This window comes from Aquila chrysaetos, chromosome 1 (genome assembly GCF_900496995.4).
Source record: "Aquila chrysaetos chrysaetos chromosome 1, bAquChr1.4, whole genome shotgun sequence".
Taxonomy (NCBI): Eukaryota; Metazoa; Chordata; class Aves; order Accipitriformes; family Accipitridae; genus Aquila; species Aquila chrysaetos.
The window spans coordinates 40,322,416-40,349,799 of NC_044004.1; the positions used below are offsets into that span (position 1 = coordinate 40,322,416).

Here is a 27,384-nt window from a genome sequence, read left to right on the forward strand (position 1 = left end):
ACTTCCAAAAGGATTCAGGCTTTGCAATAAAGAATTACTTTCAACTTCAGAACTGTCATTTGGTTTCCTAGAAATTCAGACCCTTTTTAATGGCAGAAACTGTTTTACAGTGCTGCGAAGACTTCACCCTCCATTTTTTGCTGTTAGAAGAAAGTGTATAAGCCAAATAAACTCTCATTCCAAAGACAGAGATGAAACGTACCAAATCTCTAAGGAAATCCCACTTTTTGGCTCCCATGTCATAAAGCCCCACTCCACCATCCATGAAGCAACAGACAGCATGACCAGGAGGAAGAGAAAATGCTTGGTTTTGGGTTAAAGTTGGAGGAGGAACAGCCTCACTTGTTGAGGATGTATGGTGATTTTTAGTAGGATACTGTGATGAACATGCTTAACAAAATAAAGCAAAAGACATAAACAGGTAAGATTTTTTCCTTCATTTAATAATAAGTAACAATTATAAAGAGTAAAATGCTTTGTATTCCAATGAGATTAAAACCAAAAGAAATGGAGAATTCCTGTATGAAGCCTGGCCTACTAAAGAAGGGCCTTATAAAGTCCTTGATCCTGTACACATTTGTCTAGTCCACTGGCACCAGAGGGTACTTTGTTTAATTAAGAACTACAGAGCTGACACAAACTTACAGAGATTGACTCGGATATAACAAGATTCACAAACAAGATTTTCTTAGCTAGCAGCCATTGCAATGAAAAACAATCAAAATTACACTTACACTTTTTCTTTGGAGGAGAACTTAGCACATGCAAACCATGGAAACCAGTTTTCTTCAATTTAAAATTATCTATAGGTGTTGTACGTGAAACATTCCAAATACGTAACACACCAACCTGAGAATCTGAGGTTTAAAAAAAAGCATACAAAAACATTTTTTTATTATCCTCTTTTTACTGTACACAGAGGTATGCAGTTTAAGGACTGATTTGAGCAAAAATACAACAATTAATTAAACTTAGAATCCTAAGAAGAATTTTATAAGCAGGCACTGTCATCTCCATGGTAATATCGTCATTAACAGCAATAATTATTAACATTAGTTATTTAAACTTCAGTAGATAAACTCTATGGAACCTCTCATTAAAAAATATGCTCACAGTCTCACTTTCCTTATTCATTTGTTCAACCTGAGCAGTAATGTCTATGGTGTAGAAGAGGCGCAGTGAATAGGTTTTTTTATTTTTTTTAATGTTTTTTTAGTTCTAAAAATAGAGAAAGAAAAGCAGGGGATCAAGAAATGACATCCACTAGTACAATGCATTTCTATTCCCATTCCCAAAGCAACTCTCATATTTGTTGCTAAAGTGTGCATGAGGAAATTATTTAGTACAAAAAAAAAGTTTAAAGTCACTTGTTTAGGTACCCAGCGAATATAAAGTAAGTAAAAACTGCTCAGTGTAGTTTTCTGTTCTTTTCAACAGTTTTATGGGGGTTTTTTTGTACAATGCATGCATGCTTTTATTTGTAGAAGTGTTAAGAAACAGAAAGATCAAACTTGAAGTATCAATTTTGAAGACTCAGTCCTGTATTTATTACCTTTGTATAAATCAGGAAATAAAAGGCTTACCTCCAGTTATAAACATTCCAGGTGCACTAGAAACCCAGGCTAAACACTGAACAGACGCTGCTGCACTGGGAAAATTAAAAGTTGTGATACAGGACAGAGATTCAGAATCAACTAGTCGAATACCATTATGTAAATTAGCAACAAGAAGGTAGTCAGTTGACAAAGGGTCCCACTCCAGCGCTGTAACGGGATCCTCTTCATCTGTTCCTTCAAGAGACTCTGGTCTCAAGACATGTTTCTGATTTTTAGAACCTTTAAAGGACACAAGAAAACAGATTATTTCAAAATGAAATCAAGTATATCCTTTCAACAGTTACAAGGTTTGCAAACATCATATTTATCTCTCCCTGAAATTTTTAGTAGCCTGCTCTACCGGCTGAACCAGTGAAATTAATGAAGCTGGCTTTGCAGTACTTGACTTAAAGTAGTTCTGGCTCCATGAGATCTGACTTTCTTTCTAATACAGCAGAAAACAGAAACAGCTGTCAGGTTTATTAACATAATTTTACACTAAAGAAAAGTATGTTAAATTATATACATTGTCTTAACAATTTCCATGGGTAAAGGCCTGCAGCACAGCCTAAAATACAAGTCATTTAAGTAAATCTGTGTACCACAGCAAATACGGGCAAAATAAAGGCAGTATGAACTAGAAAAAAAATTGTGGCAGTCAAAAATGTGTTTATGAACAACTCCCTTTAGATTTTTTTTCTTCCTCAAAACTATGTGTGCAATTATGAAGCATTCATGGATTTTGAAGCCAGAACAGGCCATTAAATATCTAATTTGACATTTGCATAACAGAAGACATATTTCACTTGATGATCCATCCGTATTATCAAGAACCGCAATTTTTAACATCATGCTTATTTCCCACTTTTTGTTTTTATGGAGAGCTGGCTCTTAGTTTTATAAGATAGCATACAGTCTGAATGAATAATTAACAACATAGATCTGTATTTTTGAAGTTGTGATCTTGTATTAAAAAAACAAATTAATTTTGTACCCCTTTTCTAGAAATAAGGAATTGACATCTTCCATTATTCAGTTTTTAATCTAGTTTTCAATTTTGATAATGAAGAATATAATTAATTTGTCATATTATGATAAATGCCAAGACCTACCTATACTCCTTAATGATTCATGTAGAAGAAATCCTATTCCAATACATACCAAAAAAAAAAAAAAAAAGCTGAAAAGTTTTTGTTCACTGGGGAACATTCTGAATATTAAAATAACTCTCATTATGATTTTCTAGGGAAAAATGCTATTAGTGCACATTATATCTAGGGTAACTTTATAAACAAATTACCAGAAATGTGGGAAATAATTTAAGACTGCACAACAATTAATAGCATAAACTGATTTCTCCATTCCATTTATGTTTCTATATAAGACAACTGCAAAGGCACAGTTGTCTCTTTTGAAGCATCAGGAATAACAACAGGGATAACATCAGAAATATCATCAGATAACTGCTTTAAATTTGCCAAAAACTTTGGGATTCCCACTTTCTTTAACAATGTCCCCTGCTTACATTTCAGGTCAGATTTTTTGTTGAATGAAAATCAACATTCAAATGAAAACCTAGAACTGACAACAAAGCAGAATTGTCATTTTTCAGTTGTCATTTTTCAATTTGCTTTAAAAGAACTAAAGGCAAAAAGTCCTCAATTGTTCAAAGCCAGTCATGTTCAAACACTTCAGACCCAAGAAAGCACAATAAACTTGTGGGAGAGTATGGGTATCCAGGAGCTATTCAGTTTTACCTGTGTTTCACAAGAGTCAGGAAACAAAGCTCATGGAAACCCTAACTGTTAAATTTTATTTTCCATTAAAAGAAGACAACAGTGCTGTGAATCATGCAACTGAGTCACAGGTCATTTAAGTAAATTGTGCTTATTTTGAGAACAAATGAAAGGTAAACTAGTACAGAACATTTGGCTCTACATGACTGGACTGTATTTCTTTTAAAACAGGGTACTAAACTTAAATCCTTGCATATTTTTTCTTCACACTAAATGTTCTGCTACATTAATGGATAATCTGGAGCTAATAAAAAGAAAATACAGCCACAAGAGAAAAACCTAACTAGATAACAACAATGAAAAAAAAAAAAGAAAAGTTGTGTAGTCTGCTAATTATGTGGCAGTGACTCACACTTAAAGACTAGAGCCTTCAAGGAGTCAATCACACTGAACTTTCAAGCAATTAACAGGAACTTGTGGATATTCAGGTTCTCTCAAGATTGTGTTTTGCAGGATATCCCAAGAAAGGACTGAAAACTTTAAAAGTAAGGAAAAGGATTTTTTTTTTTTCCCCCCACTTGGTAACAAACTAAGTTTTCGTCCAATAACAAGTCATGTTCCACATTCTGACATGAGGTAGATGAGGGCTGAACTTCAATCTCAAAGCAAAAAATCAGCTTTATATTCCTTATTGAAAAGTACTGATTCTTTGTATCCCTTGCCCCCTGCTTTTTTTTTTTTTTTTTTTGAGGGCCTATATTCATCCTATTAATACCACTTTCTTTTATGTATTGTTATTTTTTAAAAGCTACCAAATACAAAAGTCAGATGAATTTTGACTATAAATTGCAAACTAGAAAGCAGCAGTTGATAAAATAGATAACTTGGATAAGCCTACTTTTTGAATTATATCTGAATGTTAAGACACATATTAAAGTCACTTATGAAAGTGTAACCACAGTAATGGTACTTATATTTTATTATAGTGTTACAATCCATTTTTCAGTATTACCTAATTTTGAAACATATTTTAATGAATTTATTTGTTCACCAAAATTTTCATGATCTATTCTTAAACACATCTAGTTTTTATCTAAACAAATTCTTTGTCTTTTTCTAATAGTGTAAAGAATGCAAGTTAAAAGAAAACTAATACTCGTCTGGGTTCTTTCAGAGTCATTACAATTGCTCCAATGTCATTGTCTTAATTACAAGAACATAATCTGTTGAATTAAAATATTTAAATTCCTTATTACATGGAAGTCTGGGCTTTGAATGGCAGTTCTACGGCATTTCAATTCATAGTTGTTCTTGAAAGCATCTGAATTTGTTGTACTAATTTATCCCACAGAGAAAAATTTGCTACCTAGTTCTGACAATTCATTTGTAAGCAGACCTCTGCAGATCAGTAATTTTTTTGTTATGTAAAATCAAATAAAAATCCTATTGGAATAAAAAGGTTTTTACATCCATTTCATTAAAAGAAGTGTGTTCAGGTTTAAAAAACATGTAATATGATCCAACAGAAAGTGTACTATTTCTGTTGAATAATTTTGAGAAAATGAAATTCTAAACAGTTTAAAAACAAAAACCTGAAAAGTTCATTTTAAAAGCCAAAGTGCAACATTTTCTTTTCAATTCTAAAGAATTTGTTAAGTAGAAGTAAACTGCACTACTTAAATACAGGATTTTCAGTGAAAGAGTTCTGACAAAAATTTTCACCCAACTACGTATAAACTTTCAACTTCGTTTTTCTCTGTTGGAAACCAAGAATCTTATATATGTTAAGAACAGGAAACAAATTTTATGTTTAATGTGTTTTTATTTTAAAATTATCTTAATGAATATGTATAATATTACAATAATAATGAAAACTATCCTAAATACAGAGACAGCCAAAATTTCTGTAATAATCTAAACTTAACTTCAAGCTGATGCAATTAGGTTTTTCCCCAGCAGTAATGGATAATTTTCAATAAAAAATTTTTACAGCAACTTGAGTTGTGGTACATACAAAACTGCCACTGCTGCTAGCTTTTTTAGCCAATGTTATGTTTGCATTTGCAGAACGCAATTTTGACATTTTAAATCCTTTTCCTATTATTTCTATTTTCATATTCAAATCATTCTAAACAAGCTTCATGAAAAGTCTCAGTTTGATACATATTTAGAGGTTATCATATTAAAATAGAATTTATTTTCCCAATGCCAATACTAATTCAGCCAGCACTAAAAAAGCAAGGGAATCTATTCTCTGTGACATCCTGAATGACTACTTAGTAAAGTGAACAGAAGGAGAATAAATTTTGGATGGCTGTTGGAGCATAATATTATGTAAAATTAATGCATTATTTAAAGAACAATTTCTCTCACAAAGTTGAAAATCGGTTTTTACTGGAGGAAAAAGAAGTAGCCAGAAAAAATTTGAAATAGCCCACCTAATACAGATATCTGTCTTTGTAGAAAACTATTTATGAAAGCATGCTAAATTTTAGCTTCAAACGAGCTTATCAACAAGACACCTTCATCAGCAGAGTACAGGACTATTTATAAAGTATGCAAAAATGTTCTTGGTGGATTTCAGACAAAAAGAGATAAATATTTCCCATATAGTCTTTGACAGTACAGATTCATGAAGATAATATGAAGCCTGAAGATTCTACCTACAAAAGTGCATAGGACTCTGGAATATGAAGCAGAGGACTCTAGAACAAATGCAAGCAAATTAAAAGACTAAGCCAAATATTCAAATCAGTCTGTTCAGAAGAACATACTTGCTGGGAAATACAGTTCAGTAGAAGATCAGGGCCATTATCATTCCCTAAAAGAACCAGTTTATTGTACTTGTCAGAAACTGCAACGTTATCTTGGTCACAAAAGGGCAAAGATACAAAGAAAATGCTCTGCACTCTATCTAAGAAAACATTTTTGCGATATGGAAGGAGTAGGAATACTACGAACTAAGAACAAGTTTTATATACGTACATACATTATAAAACCTAAACGAAAAAAGTGCAGAATTACACACGTATGAAGAGACAAGAGATACATATATATAAAAATAAATATTTTACCATATCAGTTTTTACCTGGCTGAAAAACAGATAGGCTTCCATCAGTATGTCCGAATACTACTTTTCCTTTTTTCTTTGGATGCCATCTAAACAGACTGATATCTGACAAGAAACTATGTGCTTCTCTATGTACAGTTACCCCGCTGTCAGGTCCTGAGATAGTCCAAATGTACAACGGACCTCTGTGGGACACAAACGCAACTGCATCACCTGCATTCCAGCACCAGCTAAGTGACGCAGGAATTCCTGAAACATACAGGTAAACCTTATAAGAACCGAGACAGGAAATTCAGTGTATTACTGCTTGACCCAGTATCAGGAATTGTCTTGAAAAGCTGTAGAAATAATTATTCTACATAAAAATGATTAGACTGAAATTTAGATAACTGTGTGAAAATCTTGTGGTGTAAAAGTAAACTACATGTATCCATAGGCAGGAAGTAGAATTATTTCCCAAATTATTTTGATATTACTTTGATGGGCTGTATTTTATGATACCTATAATTCATTAGTGCCAAAGACAATCACGCATATGAAAGAGGATAAACCTGATCCTGTAAACAATACTTTCATTCATTCACAATTCCATTCACCATTGTTTTACTGTAAGCTATTTGCTACTAAGCTGGTAAAATAGTGAAAACTTTAAAATGTCTATTTTTGCAAAGCACAATGAAATTTAATTCAGAGATAAATACAACAGAGGCAGATATTTGTGACAAAATTGGAAATGTAGCTCTGTAATCAAAGGGAACTCTTGACAGCTTCTCTCTGGATATATGACAGTTTAAATTCAGTTGCCTAATACCTAATTGTAGGCATTCCAGTTTAAGGCTTTTGACCTTAATGTCTCCAACCCTCATTATCCTCATAACTTAATAATGTGTGTCTGAAAGAATAAATTATGGTAAGACAAACTCCTCAAGCTGAAAATTCAAAACTATTTGTATTTAGACACTTAAATATGGGAGCGTCAAAGACAGTAAAGGCAGCATTAATAGGAGGTTTAAACATGTTATCCTAAAAGTAAATTAGCTTTTAAAAAGTTTAAAATAATAGTAATACTTCTTTCACATGTAGTCATTGGCTGAAGTAGTTTTTTAAACAAGCAATGTATTGAAAAATAAGTATCAGTTTTTATATTAATGCATAAACTGATACAATATTCCTTTTAGAATAGATCAAATCAGTGTGGGTTTTTTCCTACTTATTCCTTTTGGAGGATATGCTAGATAGATGAGATTTTCAGAGGTATCCTATGTGCTCTGGAAAGAGCAGAGCAGGGGGTCCCGAAATGTTCTAGAAGATCCCGAGCTACTGACTGTTCTTGGGTTGCACCTCCTTTCCAAGAATGTAAATGTAGGAGTTAAGGACACCTGACAGAGATTGACTGCAAGAACAGAAATACAGGTACTGGTTTTGCCTGAAGGGAATGAATCAGAACTGGGGAGGTAAAAGTGACAGACAGACTTTTAAGCCCCTAGACTTCTCTTATAATCTCCAAATCGGCAGTTTCAGGTCCCGAGAAAAGATGCAGGTAGAAAAGCATTAGGGTATTTAAACAAAAACTGTTTTTCAAATCCACTGATAATTTATACTTGAATCTGTCGAAGGCTACATTTTATTTGCTTTCACTTCCATAAAGTTATGAAAACATACAAGGTTTAAAACTTAATTATTTATCCTTTTATACAGTGATGGAAAATATGAATTTTTTTTTCCTGCTCAACAAGAAATCAATGACAAAGTAAATTCTTGAATTGGTCAAGTACTTTAGAAAAAGGAATAATGTCTTTCTTTACCAATTACTAGATGGTTCAGAGCAATTTACTCAAACACACTACCATTATTTTCTAAAATGAACTGCAACAAATCTGACAAGAATATTGTGTTATGCAATTATTAAACCTCTGGCCTACCAACTGCTTAGAGTTTACTCTCTATCAAGTATTTCTGATACCTGTGGATGAAAAAGCTGTATGGATCAAATATATCTCCGTATCTGAAATACCTTTTGTATTGTCCAGTTTGGCCACAACTTTCTGTTCAGTCACATTCCAAATAATCACTAAACTATCTGCACTGGCACTTGCAAACATGTCAGGATTGTGGGGACACCAAGATATGGCTGTGATTGTCTTCTTATGCTCAGACATAATTGCCCGGAGCTTGAATTCATTGTATCGGTGATCCAGCTAAACAAAAAGTAAAATTCATTTTAGAAATAAGTATTTTGTAAACTCACTTTAAGTACTGTTGGGTTGGAGAATAGTTCATATAACAATACTAGGCTTACAGATGAATTTACAGTGGATTTAACAATTGTCAGTAACTGACATCTCAATAAATTAAATTCTCATGCATTTGACTAGGGACAGAAAAGTTGACAAATATTCAATTAACCCAACCAGTATTAACATAGTCTATCCTCTTGTCACTTATAAACTATTATATTCCATTAATAACTGCACTCAAACACAATCCTAAAATACTTTATTTATAGGCATGGTAACAATCATTTAGTAATCTGCAAGGGGTTAAACAGGATAGAATATGAAAACGAATTTGAAATCCTTCTCATTTCTTAAATCACTTAGTACAATTAAAAAAAAATAAATAAATAAAATGTCCAAACCTGACACAGTAAATTTTCTTTATTTTAATCCTACTAGTGGTATAACTCACAAAGTTAAAATAAGCACATCCTTAATTTCCTGACATATTTCTCAGTCTGAAAATTCCACATGTCACAGCATTTCTTTTTTTTTTGTTAGGTGTTAATGTATAGTAACTGCGAACTTCAGAAGACCATGGTGCTGAGCAGTTCAGAAATTAAGTAGTAACTCGTTCCAAATCAAAGACAGGCTGGCCACTGAATCCACAATTTTGCACAGTGGATTAAACTACTTCATAAGACTACTTCTACACTACGGCTTCAAATGAAACTGTGGAATTGCTTCATTTCTCTTTCAGAACCCGCTCTTCTATCACTGTACTTCATTCAGCTCAAGCGTTTGCTGGATTGAGAGCCTGTCTTTTAAGAGTAATTCTTGACACATACAACTTTATATTTGAAGTTTATCTCAATCTTTTGCACTAGCTGTAACAAGGAGAAAAAAAATAATTTGGAAGGAGTATCTTGAAAGAAAGATTGAGCTTTACATAGACATCTTCTCAACAGCAATCATACTTCAAAAAACATTGTAGAAACATTTACTGAAAGGGTTCAAAGTGAGATAGACAACAATGTAAAAGTGTAACAAGTCTGTTAAATAAAAATAATCTTACCTGATAAATATAAATAGCAAGGGTAGCACAGTAGGCAAATCTGTCCCCACTAGCAGCACATACATCCTTGTTCCATGGCTGACATCCAGCAGCTAAAAGTCCCACTTGTTTAACCTGTGACATTTTTGCCTTTAAAACAGAAATGCATTAGACTACAACAAGACAACAGAATGTTAAAGAACAGAATTACACATTTTGTTCCCATAAATAACATATACATATGTACCTAAAACATAAAGGCTAGCTATATTTTTAAACAGCAACTTCTTGTGTTTATGAGGTACAGAAGAATGTATCCAAAATAAAGCCAAGCAGATGCTCGGAGGCTTCAGTGCTACACAAGAAAGGGATTTTAATACCATTCACAGGAATCCATTTGGGAGAAAAAAAGTTGGGGGGACAGCACATGAAAACTTGACTAGTTATTGATTTGTACTAGCTGAAGCTGTTCTTCATCACTTTCATTTTCTTCTGCAGTCTGGTTCAACACTTTCTGTATTACAGTGTAATACCCTCTCTGCTCTCTTCTTCCCTTCATCCCCCACAAAGACAGCTGGACAAAATAAACCATATGCTAATACTTTTGTTTTAAGTTAAGCAACATGTCTAAAAAGGTCTTCAAACCACTTGCATAGAAAAACTATGCATTACTTATCATCATCATCCTTTTTGGAGAAGCTTTCTAAATTTTCTTAATAATTACTGTTTAACAAAAAAGTTGAAGTAAACCGTGGTAAATAAAAAGCAAAGCTTAGTCTAACATTCTGTATTAGTGTATAGCAGACTATGCCTTTACTGTCCAAAACAAGTCTCAAAACTACCAGCTCTGCTCAGAATGAGGCAACAACTGACTTTAACATGAGAACACAAGAAATGCTTTGCTAGGCCAGACCTGGCCCACATTTGATTCACAATAATGTGCTCTAAGTAACATTTTGACATGAGCCTGGCCATTTTTCTGACCCGTTTACATACTCTACTACGACCAAGAGTGCACACATTTGCAAAGATATTGTTAAAACTTAACTCCTGGGTGGGCTGTACAAGATGACCTCCAGAGGTCCCTTCCAACCTTAACCGTTCTGTGATTTAAGAAAACGTTCAAAATGAGACTTTTTGCATTTATTTACAGCAGACAAGTAGGGAAGGCCATCGGTTTTTACAGAATCTCTGAATTCACTTAGAAACCAGTCTTCATGTGATACAAACGTCCCAGGTTCAAGCCAACTGTCAACTGATGCAATGCCTGCTCCATCAACCTGTAGAAATAATTGTGGCTTTAGAAGCCTCCAGCAGCAAAACAACTGCAACTGAGGTTGATAAGGATGGCTAGGTAGATGACAGCCTGCAATGGTGTGGTGATCCAAATAGCAGAACAAGGTTCAAATAACTGCAAAAAGGACTCACCACTTCTGCACGGAAGTTAAATCAATCCAAACAAGGCTGTGTGAGCACAACTGAAAGTACTACCCAAACACAGGATATTTAGATAGCCCATAGCCAAAACCTTTTAATACGTATGACTTCAGCTGGGCTAGCAGCAGCATCCTAATACAGGAAAACAATTGTACTTGTGTCAGTGAGAGCTCCTACAGCAAAGAATCTTCTTGGGCAGATTGGTGAAGGACAATCCTGCTGAGTTTCACCATACCACTGAGTGCTTCAGCATGGGCTAAGGTAAGGTCCAGACAAAAATTTACTCCTCCAACTATGTTATAAAATATCTCATTTACAGACACATTTATACTATGGATAGATTAATGGACTGAGGGACATTATGTGGGAAAACATTACATAGAGTGTGGAACATGGGATCTCTAGGTTAAAGAGCTGAGACTATAATCTTTAAAGACAAGGAGAGTTACGTTCAATTTACCAAGTGTTAGGTACATTTTCAAGCCCCACAAAGGAAAGGGAATTAAGAAAAAAGGAGACTTCAAAACGTAATCAAGTATTTTGAGGGAGCAACTGTTGATTAAGTGCAAGGGTTGTATACGCAATGCATTGCTGTGTAACAGCTTTAAGAAAGATAGTGTTGTCTGCAGATCACTCTTCACCTACTTAACATCAACTGTACAGAGGCAGCAATATTTTTCTGAATTACAATAGCATTAAGGTGCATATAGAAAAAAATTGTACAGGTATGGTAATAGTGACCTATAGTACCCAAGGGAAGCTATCAGTCAGTATTGACAAAAAGCTTATATAAATGTTAACAAAATTTCATTTTAATACATATATACAAAGGATGAAAATGAAGTTGAATGATCAATTTTATCTTCCATTCTTCTTATGTGCTTGGGGTATCTACTTGGCAGATAAATAGTAATGAATAAATATAAGAAGCAACCTCCGTAAGATTATAAGTCTCTGTCTCTTTCACTTTGGAAGGGGGGGGGGGGGGGGCAGGCGGAATGACACACTTATTTTGGGTGCTTCTTTAGCAGAAGATCAGGATAAGATTGAATGTTGACTGTTCATCTCAAAGATATCACTGACTGTAGTTATAGTGCTTAAAGGTTCTGAGTTCTAAATACCTGAAGAAAATTAAACACCCATGTTTAACTTTTGAAAATTTTTGTAAAGGAGACTGCACAACAACAGAACAGAAATATACAGAAAAACAAGTTACAAGATACAGCTCTGCTTTGGCTATTAGACTTTCCTTCTGTCTCTGCCAACAATATTAATTCTTCTGACTTCTGCAGCAAATAAATCAGAGATTCTAGACAGAACAGTTCTATAAATTGTATCACCTTGCAGTTCATTTGCAATCCATCTCATGTCATAAATGACATGAGTCCCACAGAAAGAAATTTATCTTATTATTTAAAGAATCATCATCATAACCACAAAGTGACAAAAAATAGACTCCAAATTCCCGATTTTGCCATTTGGTGTTCGTTTACTGTTTAGTCAAATTACAAATTCCACAGGTCCCTTCTGTGCAATTGAAGTATCAATCACATATATTCAGAAATATTTGGATTTGGGGCATTCAGAACTGCAACACAGACTTTTTCCAGTCACAATGAAAAAAAACTGGCACCATTAACAACAACTTTTTCTGAAATTAAAGTCACCCAGTTGATTACATAACAATTTACTAAAATGCAGAATAACACCTGGAACCAGAACTCTCGGTTTCCACTCTTCATTCCCAGGAGAATGATGGTTAAAACACTAGGTGTGTCAGCAAACTAATAAGGAACATTAAAAAAGCCATGGTGAAGTAGAAGAGAATTAGACGTCTAATATTGGATTATCATAGGTTTCGTTTGCAGGTTTACTACATGTAAGATTGACTAAAAGTTAACATCTCTTTAGACACTAAGAGTGCACAAATATTTATTTCATAGTAATAACAGATTTGTCTCATTTTCCACAGATGTTCTTTTTTGCCTTCTCATATGGGAGCTAAGAGGTTCCTGATTTGATGAAGTTTAATCTGTAAGAAAATATTATCTTAATTCTTATTCAATTTGTGGTTTGATTATAGGTAAAATTAAGATCTCTTACAGATGCTAAAACAGAATTGCAGAAATGTTTCTTTCAGAGTAACAACAGATTTATCTTGTAGGATTCTGCAGTAATCTGTATTAAAAAAAAATCCTCTTAATTTATTCAGTAGATCTTCCTTTTTGCCTTGATATGAGAGAGAGAAGTTATTCCTGACTACATGAAATCTAGTCTATAGGAAAATACTACTCTAAGTGGCTGAGAACAAGGAGGATTCCAAGCCTAAGTGCTGAAATCTAGAACAAAAAGAAAAAGGTCCTCTACACTGGTTTTAGAATTACCATGATCACACAGAACAGACTAGCGCTTTGGACTTGGAGACAGTTCCACTACTAGCACTACTATTTCCATGTTTTCCATGTAGGCAATTAACAATGAAGAAGCTTTTATGTCATCAGGACACCTGCCTAGTTTAGGGTATTTTAATGGTTTCCAAATGCATATGTCGCTGATCAGAATTCAGGCTAGATTAATCATGACAAAAATCACTGTCACCAAATGGCTATAAAATTATTTCAGCCTAGTTCTATATGTATGTCTGTAAGCATTACTGGATATGTCATATTATGTACTGTATTTGAAATAGAACACATTTGCCTTCTCTTTGTTCTACATTTACATTAAAGATAAAAGGTAACTTTAATGTTTTTTGCAGAAATTCACCAACAGAAGCCTCATTCACAAGTTTAATTTAAAACAATCATTTTTTTGATAATGTATTATTTTTCTTGAAGTCTGATATTCAAATGAAAACATCTCCTAAATAAGATCAACATTTAGATGAAAAATGCTGCTTTGTGATATATTATTTCACTGAGTAAATAATTCATGCTTAAGAAGCATTATTAAACTTTGATTCTTCATATAGATTTTTCCTATTTAAGTATATGTAAAAAAATTACATATGTAAAATATTCTGAGCTGTATAACAGAAAGAAATTTGCACTTTATTTACTAATATTTGCTGTTTTAAACTTGTTAATATTTCCTACTCCTTGTAATATGTACTGTTTAACAAAAAATACTGTAATTAAGAAGAAATATCTGCTTTGAAATTCAGTACAATAGTATCTAGAAAAAGAAATTACAATTGTATGGCATACTGTTATTCTCTTGTAAGTATCACGCATTAAAGCAGTTTCCTGCAGGTCTTTTCAGACATTACAGATTTCTGTTGAACATTCTTAGAGTACAAGGGAGAAAGCAGCATTCATCAGAACAGCCTGAGTAAAATGGCAGAAAAGCTAGAAATGCAGTATAATTGAATAAATATATATATATGTATGATTTCACACATGTTGCATTTTTATACAATGGAGATTTTTCATACTTTGTTGAAAAAGCATTTTATTTCAAAATCAGGAATGTACAAGTAATAATATTGGACTCTTAAGTATACACTGAAAAAAAAAAGTGCATGTAAAAAACCTATACCACACTGGGAAAGCTATCAAAGGATGCCCACAGTTTCCAAGGAGATGAGGGGAAGAGGGAGGACAACAAAAACCTTTCTTTTCAATTGGCATGAGCAGCAACATTCTAAGTCCTCCTTTGTTGCTAAATATAGGAAAAAAACCACACCACATTAAGCCGAAATTTTGTATACCATAGAGTTAATATTATATAAAAATAACAACTGAATGGATTAGATACGTAGACATGGCTATATACCAATAACTTAAAGATAAATGCCTAATAATCCCTACCTTAGCATAGGTATCATTTTTTGCAAACCACTTAAGAATTTCCATGTTCATTCCAATACCTTGCTGATCCCCAAAATCTTGCTCTGGTTGTAGAATGAAATAAATCACTTTACTTGACAGATGAAGGAACTAAACCTTGATGTTCACAGAATAATGCAGTTACTAAAGGATGCAGGAGAAAAGACTGAGCATTGTGTCGCACCACACACACAAAACGGCAGTGTCAGTAGCCTGGCAACTGCAGCTCTTTAATAGGCACCATTTTAATTTTAACCTAACTCCTTTTTCTCTGCTTCAGCTGCTCAGTGTATTTCATTGCTTGTTGTATTTCCCGATTGTACTACAATGATATTTACAGAATAATAATAGCTCTTTAAATCCATCACTTAACACCCTTTAATTATCAAGAGGTGTGCTTGCATGTTATAAATATTCATAAATTTATAACCATCAAGCACAACCAATAACATATGCTTATATTGTTAGCAATTGTGGTCCATATGGTGTATGACCTGTCCAAATGAGTACATATGCAATTTGGCATGCACACAAAAGTGAATTTACAGTAGCTTTATGTTATTCAATATGCTTCTGTGTATACAAACCCCTAGCTTCTGAACAGCTATATGTAGTAAAGTGTTAGTGTCCTCTGCTTCTGTTCATTCTATTGTCACTATCTTCCAATTAAGTTTGTGTGTTTTCTTATGTGGAAAGCTTGCTGTCATCCTGTATGTTTGACATATAAAACTGTTATATCTCATCCAGATTATTGTGCCCAGGTACCAGTATTTTTGTTAGTTTGTCAATGATAATGTAATAATTAAAGATCTTCTTTAGTGATATAAAAGTGATGTCTCCTTAAAGACATCGGGTATATTTACCCATCTTTGTGGGAAAATCCATTGGAGATGAAAATGTAACCTGTGAACCATAGGGTTTCAAATTCATTACCCTATCCAATGGGACCAGTTTGAAGCACCAGATAATGGACAATGAATTTATCTTGTTAAAAACATGAAGGTCTTCAAACCTACCAAGAAATCTCTGTGTGTCTGCAAGACACAGCGGAAACCACCTTCTTCCACCATCTTGCAACCAGGATTTGGAGATGACATGTCCTAACTTATGATAACCTAGCAAGCGTTCAAAATGAGTGCATTCAGTAATCCAAACACTGACTAGGAAGAGAACACCATTATTTAAAAGATCATTTTAAACAAACAAGTAATCTACTAGTGTTCACAGCCATTTTAAACCTCCACAATAAACTCAGAGCCAAATTACTATTAGAATTGATTTAACCACAGTATCTCTGGCTTCACAAGGAAAGAAGTTGTAGACCTTTTGCTGAAGTTTAGAAAAAAATTGGATTTGAAATCACAGCCTAAGATTGTATTTTACAAAAATTTAACATTAAAAAGTTCATAATTTGGGGTAAGTCTTACCAAGGAGTATTTTAAAACTGTGCAAGTAGTGTAGTCAAGACAGTCAAACTAGAATATCCTTTATTGTGCAACTTTAACACAATAATCTAAAGAGCAATACTAGGGTTTGAAACAGAGCATGCAGAAATGCTGGTATTTCTAACAATACATCACCAGCAATGTTGAACTACATACCTTATCAACCTGAGACATCATTAGCAGTAGTAACCAACCCATCATCTATAGAGTATCGGTTAGTCATATGGTACCAGAAATCTAGTTTTCAGATACTGTATGTAATACAAAGAAATATGTATGACCATGTCTGATCTCCGTATAAAGCATCTAAGAGCCTCCATAAGTATCTGTTCTCATCTTCCAACCCAGAGCTACGACAATCAACAGAAGATTGCTTTTCCACTGGCAAATTGCCAAGACATTTCTGATTTCAGATAAAGTTACCTCTTGACACATCTCACGCCTGAATCCCCGATGAGCAGCTATTAAAAGATAACTCCACATCTGAAAGATTCATATCACGAGTGACGTGTAAAATAAGAACAGTGGAAAAGTATTAAAATTTGCTAGTTTTTAATACTTGGGAGCATATAACTGGCATTACCAAATAATACACAATAATATAAAGCAGCTGCTGGCCCTTATGTTTCAGTAGCATCTCCTGCATTCTGATTCATTAGCTGAGAATATACTCTTAAAACAAGAAATAGAAATTATAGAAATATATGGTTACATAAAGGAGCTTGATACAGTGAAAGAAAAGCGACTTATATTCAGTTCCCACCATAAATCTATGAAAGCAGCAGTAGATCAAGCTTGCCAAAGGCATGCAGTTAATAAATGTTAAAAAAAAATAAAAAATCCAAGATCCCCTACAAATGTTGCTATAGTAACAACTCCTCCTCATTGGAAAAATGTTAATAAAAATATACAAATATCCAAGGTACAACTTGGAAATGACCCTAGGTGAATTTAATATCTCCCAAATATTTTTGTTTTACTCAATTACTGCTTATAATTATTTTAGTTTACTCCATGCACAGTGTATTAATTCCTCCTAATACAATAAAAATGTTTGATTTCTATCTCATTACATATTAAAGAATTACTACTTATTAAATTATGCAACCTAAAAAATGCAAGTAGGTGGCCACCAAACTTCCAATGTCTTTTATACAGCTAGTAACATTAATTTTCAAAAAACTCATTTTAGATGTGCTTATCTATGATTCAAGACCTCATTAAAACCACTAAAAAGCCCTTCTCAGTACCGCTATGGGAATAGTACTTTTGGTACTAGTAATGTAATAAACAGCAGCTTAAAGAAGAAAAAAACAGAGGAAGTAAAAGAGAAAATATTAATTTAAACAATTCTTACTCGTTGTTGTCCTTCATACCAATCATCTTCATCAAACCAGTGGGAAATATAAGTCATCCAAGCCATGACAGAAGGCACAGTTGAAATAAAATAAATACAGAAACTGAACACATGTAAGTACAATGAGTCCTGTGCTAAAATTTGCTCAATGCTACAACAAGCTACCCAAAGATCAGAGCTGAACTCTGTGATAATAATTCTACCTTAATAAGCTTTACATTTATATATATATAATCCGAAATATTTTTAACAGCAATTTAAATGCTATATGTATTGGATTCTAAAGTGGAAAACAGAAATCAGCACTAAAACAATTACTAGATTATATATTCCAATATTTTAAATTAAAGCAGATTAGTGCTTCAAGCTCAATTTTACAGTGCTTCTGAGCTCTGAAAATGACGTGCTGTTTGAGTCCTTCTTATTTGTCTCCTAAAAAAAGATTTTTTTTTTTTTTTTTTTTCCCAAATGTACTGTCTGTAAGAAATGTTGTTCAGTGCACAGAAGCTTGTATTGAAATGTAAAATACTTTCAGAATCATGGGGAGTGATGTTTTGGTTATCTAGGGAGTGGTTTCAACTGGCACAGTAGGAGGGGCCATGATTATCACAAGTCCCGAACATCTTATGTTTATCATTTTTTTAAAAAGGGAAAAAAAAAAGAAGAAAAAAAGATCTGCATCTCCATTGTTCGCAGCCAGCAGAGCCTGAAAGGCTCAGCTACAGCCACCAGCACTGGCTGGGAAATTTTAAAAGCCTAATTTTCACTAATTCATCAGAATGCATCTGCTTCTTTTCTCTCCCTTGGGAGAATTTCACATATCTGACTGTATTTATTCCTTCTGCAGCTAGTTATCCTTTTTCTGGTATGCTCTCAGGTTTCACATCAGATTTCACAGTGCATTATACCAATGAAAACAAGAGGTAAAAAGAGGAATAAAAGCTGTACTGCTCACACAACAATTCAGTACTGCACACTTCATCAGCTGTGCTGTTTAGGAGACATTATCATACAAATCTCCTCAACTGCATGCTTGCAGCAACTATCAAATCCTCAACAGAGGTTATGGAGACCTAAAAACTGCCAGTTTCTCAAGAAATCTAGAACCCAGACCGCCTCTGCCTTTCTATACTGGATTAACAAGCTGTTTCCCAAAGTTCATAATATAATAAATGCAAAAGCTAGACTATGAAGTCAATTGTTCAATCAAGAAATAAACAAAGCAAAGCAGGAAAAGAACAGCTTAAAGTACCAGATATTAACCTGGAGTTAGCGGTCAACATTACTATTTCCAAAGACCAATTCAGTGTCATCACCAGAACTACTCTAGCACAAGTAGTTTCCATTAAGGCTATTGTATAAGCAAGCTACATTCTCAGATATGCAGCAGGGAAATAAAGAAAAGCATCAATACTTTTGCTTTCCAATCTCTTACTCAGAAAGTATGACATCCAAGGGAAAAAAAAAAACCAAAGCACATACACAAAATAATAAAAATTTAAATCAAGACACCCATTATATTTATGGGAAGTAGCATTCCCAGATTAGCAGATTTTTTTTGTGGTTATACAGTCCTCCAGGTAAACAGATACATACACAAAAACATACAGAGGAACTTCCCACCCTAATGCTGAAATTTTTCAGATTACTTGCCCTTTGAGACTTTGGCTCAAACATAAACAACACAAAGTGCACAGAATTGCATGGTCTCAAACTATATGGGAAACATAGGATTAATTCAGACACCTCTATTCATATGGCTGAAGAAATGCCTGACCACATCCATGGTCTATGACTAAATGACAAAATTTTGTTATAGCAAAATGTTACTGACGTATGACTCCTATGAAGAAAAATTTTACAATTTGCTAAACAAATCATATCCACGTTATTACTGCTTGTTACACCCCAAAATCATGGTTTCAAATAAATTAATACTAGTACATTTAGGAAAGCCTTTGCTTTCAGCCTACACTGTCTCTTTATAAGGGCACATAGCATCATTCAGAATCTTGACCAAAGTATTACATGTAGTTCAACAGTAACAAATTTGTTGTTGTTTTACACCTATAGGTGTTCCACAATGTATGCGAACTGAATTTTCTAGTCTCAATACCAACCTGTTAGAACAATGAGTCTCTCAAGAGAGACTAACACCATCTTTCACACTTAGTTTCAGAATAATCAGGGAAGCATGGGCTAAATGAATACAGATACTGTATTATCTTTTAAATAAACTGGCACTATCTTCAGCTCAAAGGTACAGATGTAATTAAAATCTTCACAGGATAGTGGACAGGAACTTAAACTGCTAAAAATGATCTGTTACAATTACCTGTAAATAAAGTAAAAAGCTTTGTGCTAGATTATACTTGAAAAATAAAGACAAGAAAGACTACTAGCTGCAAATGCATCATGGGTCCATTATATTTGTTTGCCTATTCCATCATTCACCTCCAACTGCTGGAAAAACTATTATACTATAGGTATAATAATACTCCAGCGGAGGATGAGTGAAACTCCATGTACTAAATATTACAATAAAAATATGAAAAATCTCAAAGTATTCCAACCCTTAAATTTCTGTAATTAAGGTTAATCTTACTAAATGTTTTATAAATAACTTAGTATGCACTTAACCTAAAGTCCAGTTGGCAAATCTAGTTAAGTGTTCTTTGTTCTCACTTTTAAGGACAACAAAATGTACTATGATGTCAAAGTAAAAAAAATGAATTTTTGCTCAAGCATTGAACGTTAATAAGGAATTTTAATAGATCAGACCAAAAGAGACATCTTTAAGGCATATACAACCTTACAATAGATTGCCCAATAAATGTATTTACAATATTCCAGAGGGATTAAAAAGATAAAACAGATTAAATGAATATAATGCAGAAACAATTGTTTAATTCTTGAGGTGACATGAGGAAATGGAATGAAGCTGCATCAGGAAAAGTTCAGGTTGGACATTAGGAAAATGTCATTGAGAGGGTGGTCGGTCACTGGAACAGGGTCCCCAGGAAACTGGTCACAGCACCAAGCCTGTCAGAGTTCAAAAAGCATAGAATCATAGAATTATTTAGGTTGGAAAAGACCTTCAAGATCATCAAGTCCAACTGTCATCCATGCCCACTAAACCATGTTATGGAGTACCCCATCTACACGCTTTTTGAATACCTCCAGGGATGGTGACTCAACCACTTCCCTGGGCAGCCTATTCCAATGTCTGACAACCCTCTCAGTAAAGGAATTTTCCCTAATATCTAACCTAAATCTCCCTTGCCGCAACTTGAGGCCATTTCCTCTCGTCCTATCTCCAGACACCTGACAGAAGAGACCAGCACCCACCTCACTACAACCTCCCTTCAGGTCGTTTTAGAGAGCGATAAGGTCTCCCCTCAGCCTCCTCTTCTCCAGACTAAACAGCCCCAGCTCCCTCAGCCGCTCCTCATAAGACTTGTGCTCCAGGCCCCTCATCAGCTTGGTTGCCCTTCTCTGGACACGCTCCAGCACCTCAATGTCTTTCCTGTAGTGAGGGGCCCAAAACTGAACTCAGTACTCGAGGTGCAGCCTCACCAGTGCCGAGTACAGGGGAACAATCACCTCCCTGCACCTGCTGGCCACACTATTTCTGATGCAGGCCAGGATGCTGTTGGCCTTGTTGGCCACCTGGGCACACTGCTGGCTCATATTCAGCCAGCTGTCAACCAGCATCCCCAGGTCTTTCTCTGCCGGGCAGCTTTCCAGCCACTCTTCCCCAAGCCCGTAGCGCTGCGTGGGGTTGCTGTGACCGAAGTGCAGGACCCAGCACTTGGCCTTGTTGAACCGCACACAATTGGCCTCAGCCCATCGATCCAGCCTGTCCAGATCTCTCTGTAAAGCCTCCCTACCCTCAAGCAGATCGACCCTGCCTCCCATCTTGGTGTCATCTGCAAACTTGCTGAGGGTGCACTCGATCCCCTCATCCAAATCATTGATAAAGATATTAAACAGAACGGGGCCCAACACCGAGCCCTGGAGAACACCACTTGTGACCCACCGCCAACTGGATTTCACCCCATTCACCACAACCCTCTGGGCTCATCCATCCAGCCAGTTTTTCACCCAGCAAAAAGTACACTTGTCCAAGCCATGAGATGCCAGCTTCTCAAGGAGTATGCCATGAGAGACAGTGTCAAAGGCCTTGCTGAAGTCAAGGAAGATAACATCCACAGCCTTTCCCTCATCCACTAGGTGGGTCACCTGGTCATAGAAGGAGATCAGGTTGGTCAAGCAGGGCCTGCCTTTCATGAACCCATGCTGACTGGGCCTGATCCCCTTCTTATCCTGGACTTGCCATGTGAGTGCTCTCAAGACAAACCGTTCCATAATCTTCCCCGGCACCGAGGTCAGGCTGACAGGCCCGTAGTTCCCCGGATCCTCCCTCTGACCCTTCTTGTAAATGGGAGTCACATTGGCAAGCCTCCAGTCCTCTGGGACCTCCCCTGTTGACCAGGATCGCTAACAGATGATGGAGAGTGGCTTGGCAAGCACCTCTGCCACTTCCCTCAGTACTCTCGGATGGATCCCATCAGGTCCCATAGATTTGTGAGTGTCCAGATGGTGTAGTAGGTCACTAACTATTTCCTCCTGGATTAAGGGGGGTATATTCTTCTCTTCATCCTCACCTTCCAGCTCAGGGGGCGGAGTACCCTAAGGATAACTGGTCTCCCTATTAAAAACTGAGGCAAAGAAGGCATTAAGTACCTCAGCCTTTTCCTCATCTCTGGTGGCTACATTCCCTTCTGTATCCATTAAAGCATATGGATGATGTTCTTAGTCATATGGTTGAGTTTTAGGCAGTCCTGCGAGGAGCAGGGTGTTGGACTCAATGATCCTCATGACTCCCTTCCAACTTGAGATATTCTATGATTCTATGATCAAGCCTATGGTGCAGACATTTCACAATCCTCCCTTTGGAACTAGGTACTCTCATTTCAGCAAGCGATAGAAAGATTTTACAATTCTCAGGGTCAGGACTTTACTCCTAGAGGGAATGGTTCTGGTAAAGTAACTAAATTTTAGAACCTAAAGTTGTTATGCATATGTAGTAACTAATATGTAAAGATATGACACAACAAGAATAAACTATTAATGTATATTACAAGTCAAAAAGGTCTGTTACTATTTAGCACTCACAAACATCATTTTCTCATCATTTGAGGTGGAAATTGTGATAGCTATCAATGCTGCAATATAAGACTTCGAGAAATACATATAATTATAAGAACATACTTAGAGAAACCCAACATATCTTGCCAGGCTCAGCACTTCAGCTTTTTTACATTGCCGTGTGCATTTTAAAAGGCAAGTGAGATATACAAAATAAGCCAACTAAAAGCATACAAAAATAGCAGTCTAGATTTAATACTGTTCTGGGTCATTTCACAATGCTTAGCTCCTCCTGTATTCACAGTCATATTAGCACATATTCAAGTGCATTGTCCAGACTGTCCACGGCCCTCATGAAGTCCCACTGTCACACTGAGGTTGTGTCTCAGGGCTATGAATGAGCCAACCTGCTCAGGAGAAGGCCAACTTCTAGAACTTCATAGAGGCAGCCAGACAATACAGGACTATGTACTCTGTTTTCTCTCCTTCACATAACTGTGCAGTCTTTATTCTTTATCTCTCAGTCTGGACTCTGAGGGAGACTTTCCATTAGGAGTAGGGCTCTTATCTGCCTGCGGTAAGACCAACAAGGAGCAGCACAAATAGGCTACTTTGCAAAGCACGGAAGCCAGGAGCCAAAGGTGACCACAAAGCAGGTGGGGGGGGTGTGGGTGGGTGCAGGTCTGTGTGTGTATATGTGTGTGTGTGACCTTGCTGATGAGTGGCACAGTCCCTCAGTACAAGAGCAGCAGTAACCAGGTTCAGCTGATAGGCCAGTGATCACCAGACAAGTTCACAGTGCCAAAGCAAATCCAAGATCAAGACAGGAATTCAGCAAGGTAAGGTCAGGAGCAACAAGGCGTTAAGGCCAGGCCCAGTATGGCTATGACAAAGGCAAAGACCAAGGCAAGGGCCTGAGCTCCAATGCAGCTCTAGAGCCAGGGGGCAGAAGGTGCATGGAGGGAGGTCCCAGACAAGGTTTCTCATAGCTCTTTCTCCTGACTTCACTGTTTTCACACAGTCTGACCCAAGGTTACACAACTGCACCATAGCAGAGCTTGCCTTGAACACAGACAGTTAAACCCCTGGCATGGGGAGGAAAGAGGGTAAAGCTGGAGATTGCAGAGCAAGAGTTATGGGCTGGTCAGGCCAATTAGAGCCTGTGCATTGGAAGATGCAGGGGAGCAGCACTCTTGATGCCATATCATCATCAGGTCAGAGAGTCTTGTAAGCTCACAAGAGGTCACTACACTAGCATTCTGATCTAGAAAGAGCCTCAGTTTGAATGTGCCTATGGCCAATTTTATCTTCTCACAGTATAATGCTCAGTAGTGGGAAGGAGCTGGCAGCATTACCTTTGAGAATCTAATGACATTCAACTAGCCATGGGTTCTGAAAACTTCCTCTGCTCACTGAGTCTCTGGTGTCCTCCATCCCAACAGCATAATGAAAACCCGTATCTTGTTACCATGAGGGAAGAGAGAAAACATTCTTCTAGAAGACTGTTTCTCAGGTTTTTCCTGTATTGCTCTGATAAACTTCACAACCTCAAGTGAGTTTGAGCAGGAAGGACAGACAGAAGTGAAACAAAAGATGGTTCATAAGGTGAAAGCTGCACTGTGAAGATGGGGAATGACTGGGACTGGGGAGCTCGAGAGTAGACCAACAACTGCCTGGATGCTCAGTGAGCCAAGCCCACTAGCAGAATGCTGTAAAAATGGCAGAGGCACTGGATCCCACAGCTGCGAGCTCTGAAACCATGAGTTACAGGGATTCAAAGAAGGCAGATGAAGGAGATGGAGTACATAGTTTATTATTACCAGAGGTAATGTTGTCCATATAAGGCATTTCCACTTACATGTACAAGCAATTCCTATGAGGGCTGTAATGCATGTAGCCAGCACAATTCTAGGATCTGCTATCACAAGCAGCTATGGGCCACTGTAGAATATAGTGACTAGACAAATAAGTTTGGGAATCTTTCACATAAGGTGTTGATACTGGGAAAAAAGGTCTATACTCTATGCTAAACATTAAAAAAAAAAAACAAAACACCCAAACATTTTTTTTCAGCGTTACCAGTTGGTAACATGTAGTCTCAGAGATATTGAGATTGCAGAGGGAATTTCTTCTCAAGTTTGAGCCATCATGTGTCAAGGATAACAGAAATTGTACATATTCACAGAACTACTGTCTGAAAAACACTGACAATGAATCAATCCAGCCACCAATAGAAGGTTCTTTAATCCGTATTTGGATTCCTAAATCAAAGAATTGTCAAAGAAGTTGAATATTGAACAGTTCAATGTTATTTCAGAGTCAGAAACAACTTCTAGCTTCAAGTAGGAGAGGTTTTCATTCCAAGTGAAGACTTACTTTATTGACAATGACAACCTTCAGTTACCTTAAGTGTGGGCATTAGGCAGGACAGAAAGCCCAAGCACTATGAAATTTCCTCTAAGATATGATCCAGCAGGAGTAAGATAGTAATTGGGTTTTGCCAACTGCTTTTAATGATTCTGCCTTATATAGTAACAAGGAAGGATGTGCAACCTGAGAATAGTAACAGTTAGTGGAGGTTACTACCTCCAGTACCATAGATAAAACAGCTAAATACTTGGCCCCAAAGTTTGATTGGCTAGGCATAAATACAAAAAACCTAAAAGAGTCAGAAGGATAAAATGGAAGTGATGTTGTAAATTGTGATGCTTTAGGATAAGAACATTACAACATGTGGTTAAAGTTCAGCAGTACAAAGGTCAAGAATTACAAAAAACAAACACACATTTCCCCCCCCCCCAAAAAAAAAAAAAAAAAAAAAAAAATCAATGTTTGCCTTCTAGTCGTATTTAATATGAAAGTTGATCTTACTTCTGGACACTCCAGTGCAGACATCTTTTTATAAGAGTAAGCTACTACCTTGCTCTCTACAAAGACATGACCTTAAAAGACTCTGAAAGGATATGCTGAAGGCCTCCATCTCTATACACTAAAACATATACCTAAATATAACATACATATAGAGTTTACCTAGAAAACAAAGGATAAAAGATTACATCTGAAAATAATGATCTATATGCCACTGGAATGAACAAACTGATACTCTTCTCCCATGTTATCTGGCAGTATCTGAAGTTATGCATTTTAGTTATGAGGAAAAGATCTTCAAGAACAGAAAAGAGGTAAGAAACTTCTTTATCTTGATCTTCCACTTTTGCCACCAAATTTTCTATTATTTAATAATCTGTAGTTGATATACTGTGCCAAATCAACCATGCACTCATTTTTTTCCAAATAAATTTCTAACCACTGTTTGTGTTTCTGCTTAAATCTTATATAGAGAACTATTTAGACATTTGTCTGTATAATTTCTTTAAAAACTCAGGTTTTACATATTCTTGCCATAAATCAGTAGCATTAAGTATGTTTCAAAATTAAGAATGATTTTCAGTTAACTGACTATAGTTACACCTCATAGAAATTGGTATTTTAGCAAGCTTGTCTCCAGATTCACTGTACCCAATGCTATGACAAAATTCATTCTCTGTCAATCCAGGTAGACATTATTTCATAATACGTCCCATCATAGCACTAAAACTTATGTACCGAATTACTATATACTAAAGATTAACATGCTACAACTTTGCATGTTCTCTTTGGATACATTTTAAAGCCACAAAATTCATTATATGAATTAATGTCTTCATAACAAAACACACACAATGAAAAACCTAAGAACAAAATACTTTTAAAATTCCTTAAGTTACAAAAGTATAGAAATTCATTATTTTCATAATTTGTATGGCATTATGTAAATTCATTACATTAATATCTATAGTAAAGAAGTCAGTTAAAAACCCTGAGGTTTTATTTATTAATCAGTGCTTTAAGAACCTCTACACTGAGAATATGAAGCATGTAATGATCCTAAATATCCTAAAATAAATCCTAAAATATCACGTTTACAGTAAGGCTGTGCAACAAGCAATCATACAATAATGACACAGCAAACCTACGTCTCAGTGATCGTATGTCATACGAGGTCAGTTAAGAATTAGATTTCCCCCACCCCTCCCAAGCTACTAAGGGCACAAGCATAAGCAGGGCTCTAAATGGTTGTCCTTTTTCTTTTTTGCCCTCATTTGCTCTTTCCCAACAAGCTGTATGGATTTTTCAGGACAAGATGACATACAGGATAGCCAGGCCACCTCACAGTGATTAGAATAAGCTGTTAGTAACAGATGTGCAACACCATCATCGTCACCAGATCTGCACCGGGATGAGATTTTAGAACAACCTTCCCACAAGGGTACAAGGACAAAAACATGGCTACTTTTAAGATGGAGCTTTATCAGTTTATGGAGGAGATTAGGCTCTAGCTGCCAACAATAGCAGTGGATTGGACTTGATCACGTAGCTTCCTAAGGATGTTCCGTAACTGGATCTTGAAAAATAAATTCAGTGAAACTTTACAGTCTTTTTTTCTTTTTAAGAG

The 27,384-nt window shown here is 35.8% G+C and overlaps 1 protein-coding gene across 7 annotated transcripts in view; it reads right to left on the minus strand.

Annotated features, from left to right (window-relative positions):
- Window positions 1-27,384, minus strand: part of WDR17 (WD repeat domain 17) — a 65,925-nt gene that overhangs the window by 33,510 nt on the left and 5,031 nt on the right. For 3 of the 7 annotated variants that reach the window (XR_003925592.1, XM_041122644.1, XM_030029338.1), the window contains exons 2-7: window positions 9,694-9,822; window positions 8,417-8,600; window positions 6,421-6,651; window positions 1,584-1,835; window positions 735-857; window positions 203-390 (exon numbers count right to left, since the gene is read on the minus strand). Coding sequence is in view for 6 of the 7 variants with exons in the window: in XM_041122644.1 (XP_040978578.1) it covers window positions 203-390; window positions 735-857; window positions 1,584-1,835; window positions 6,421-6,651; window positions 8,417-8,600; window positions 9,694-9,822 (1,107 nt within the window). In the remaining variant the exon portion in view is untranslated. Of the gene's footprint in view, window positions 1-202; window positions 391-734; window positions 858-1,583; window positions 1,836-6,420; window positions 6,652-8,416; window positions 8,601-9,693; window positions 9,823-17,738; window positions 17,765-19,858; window positions 20,074-27,384 lie in introns of those variants that run through there. The other 4 variants (XM_030029377.1, XM_030029357.2, XM_030029347.1 and 1 more) reach the window with 3 other exon arrangements.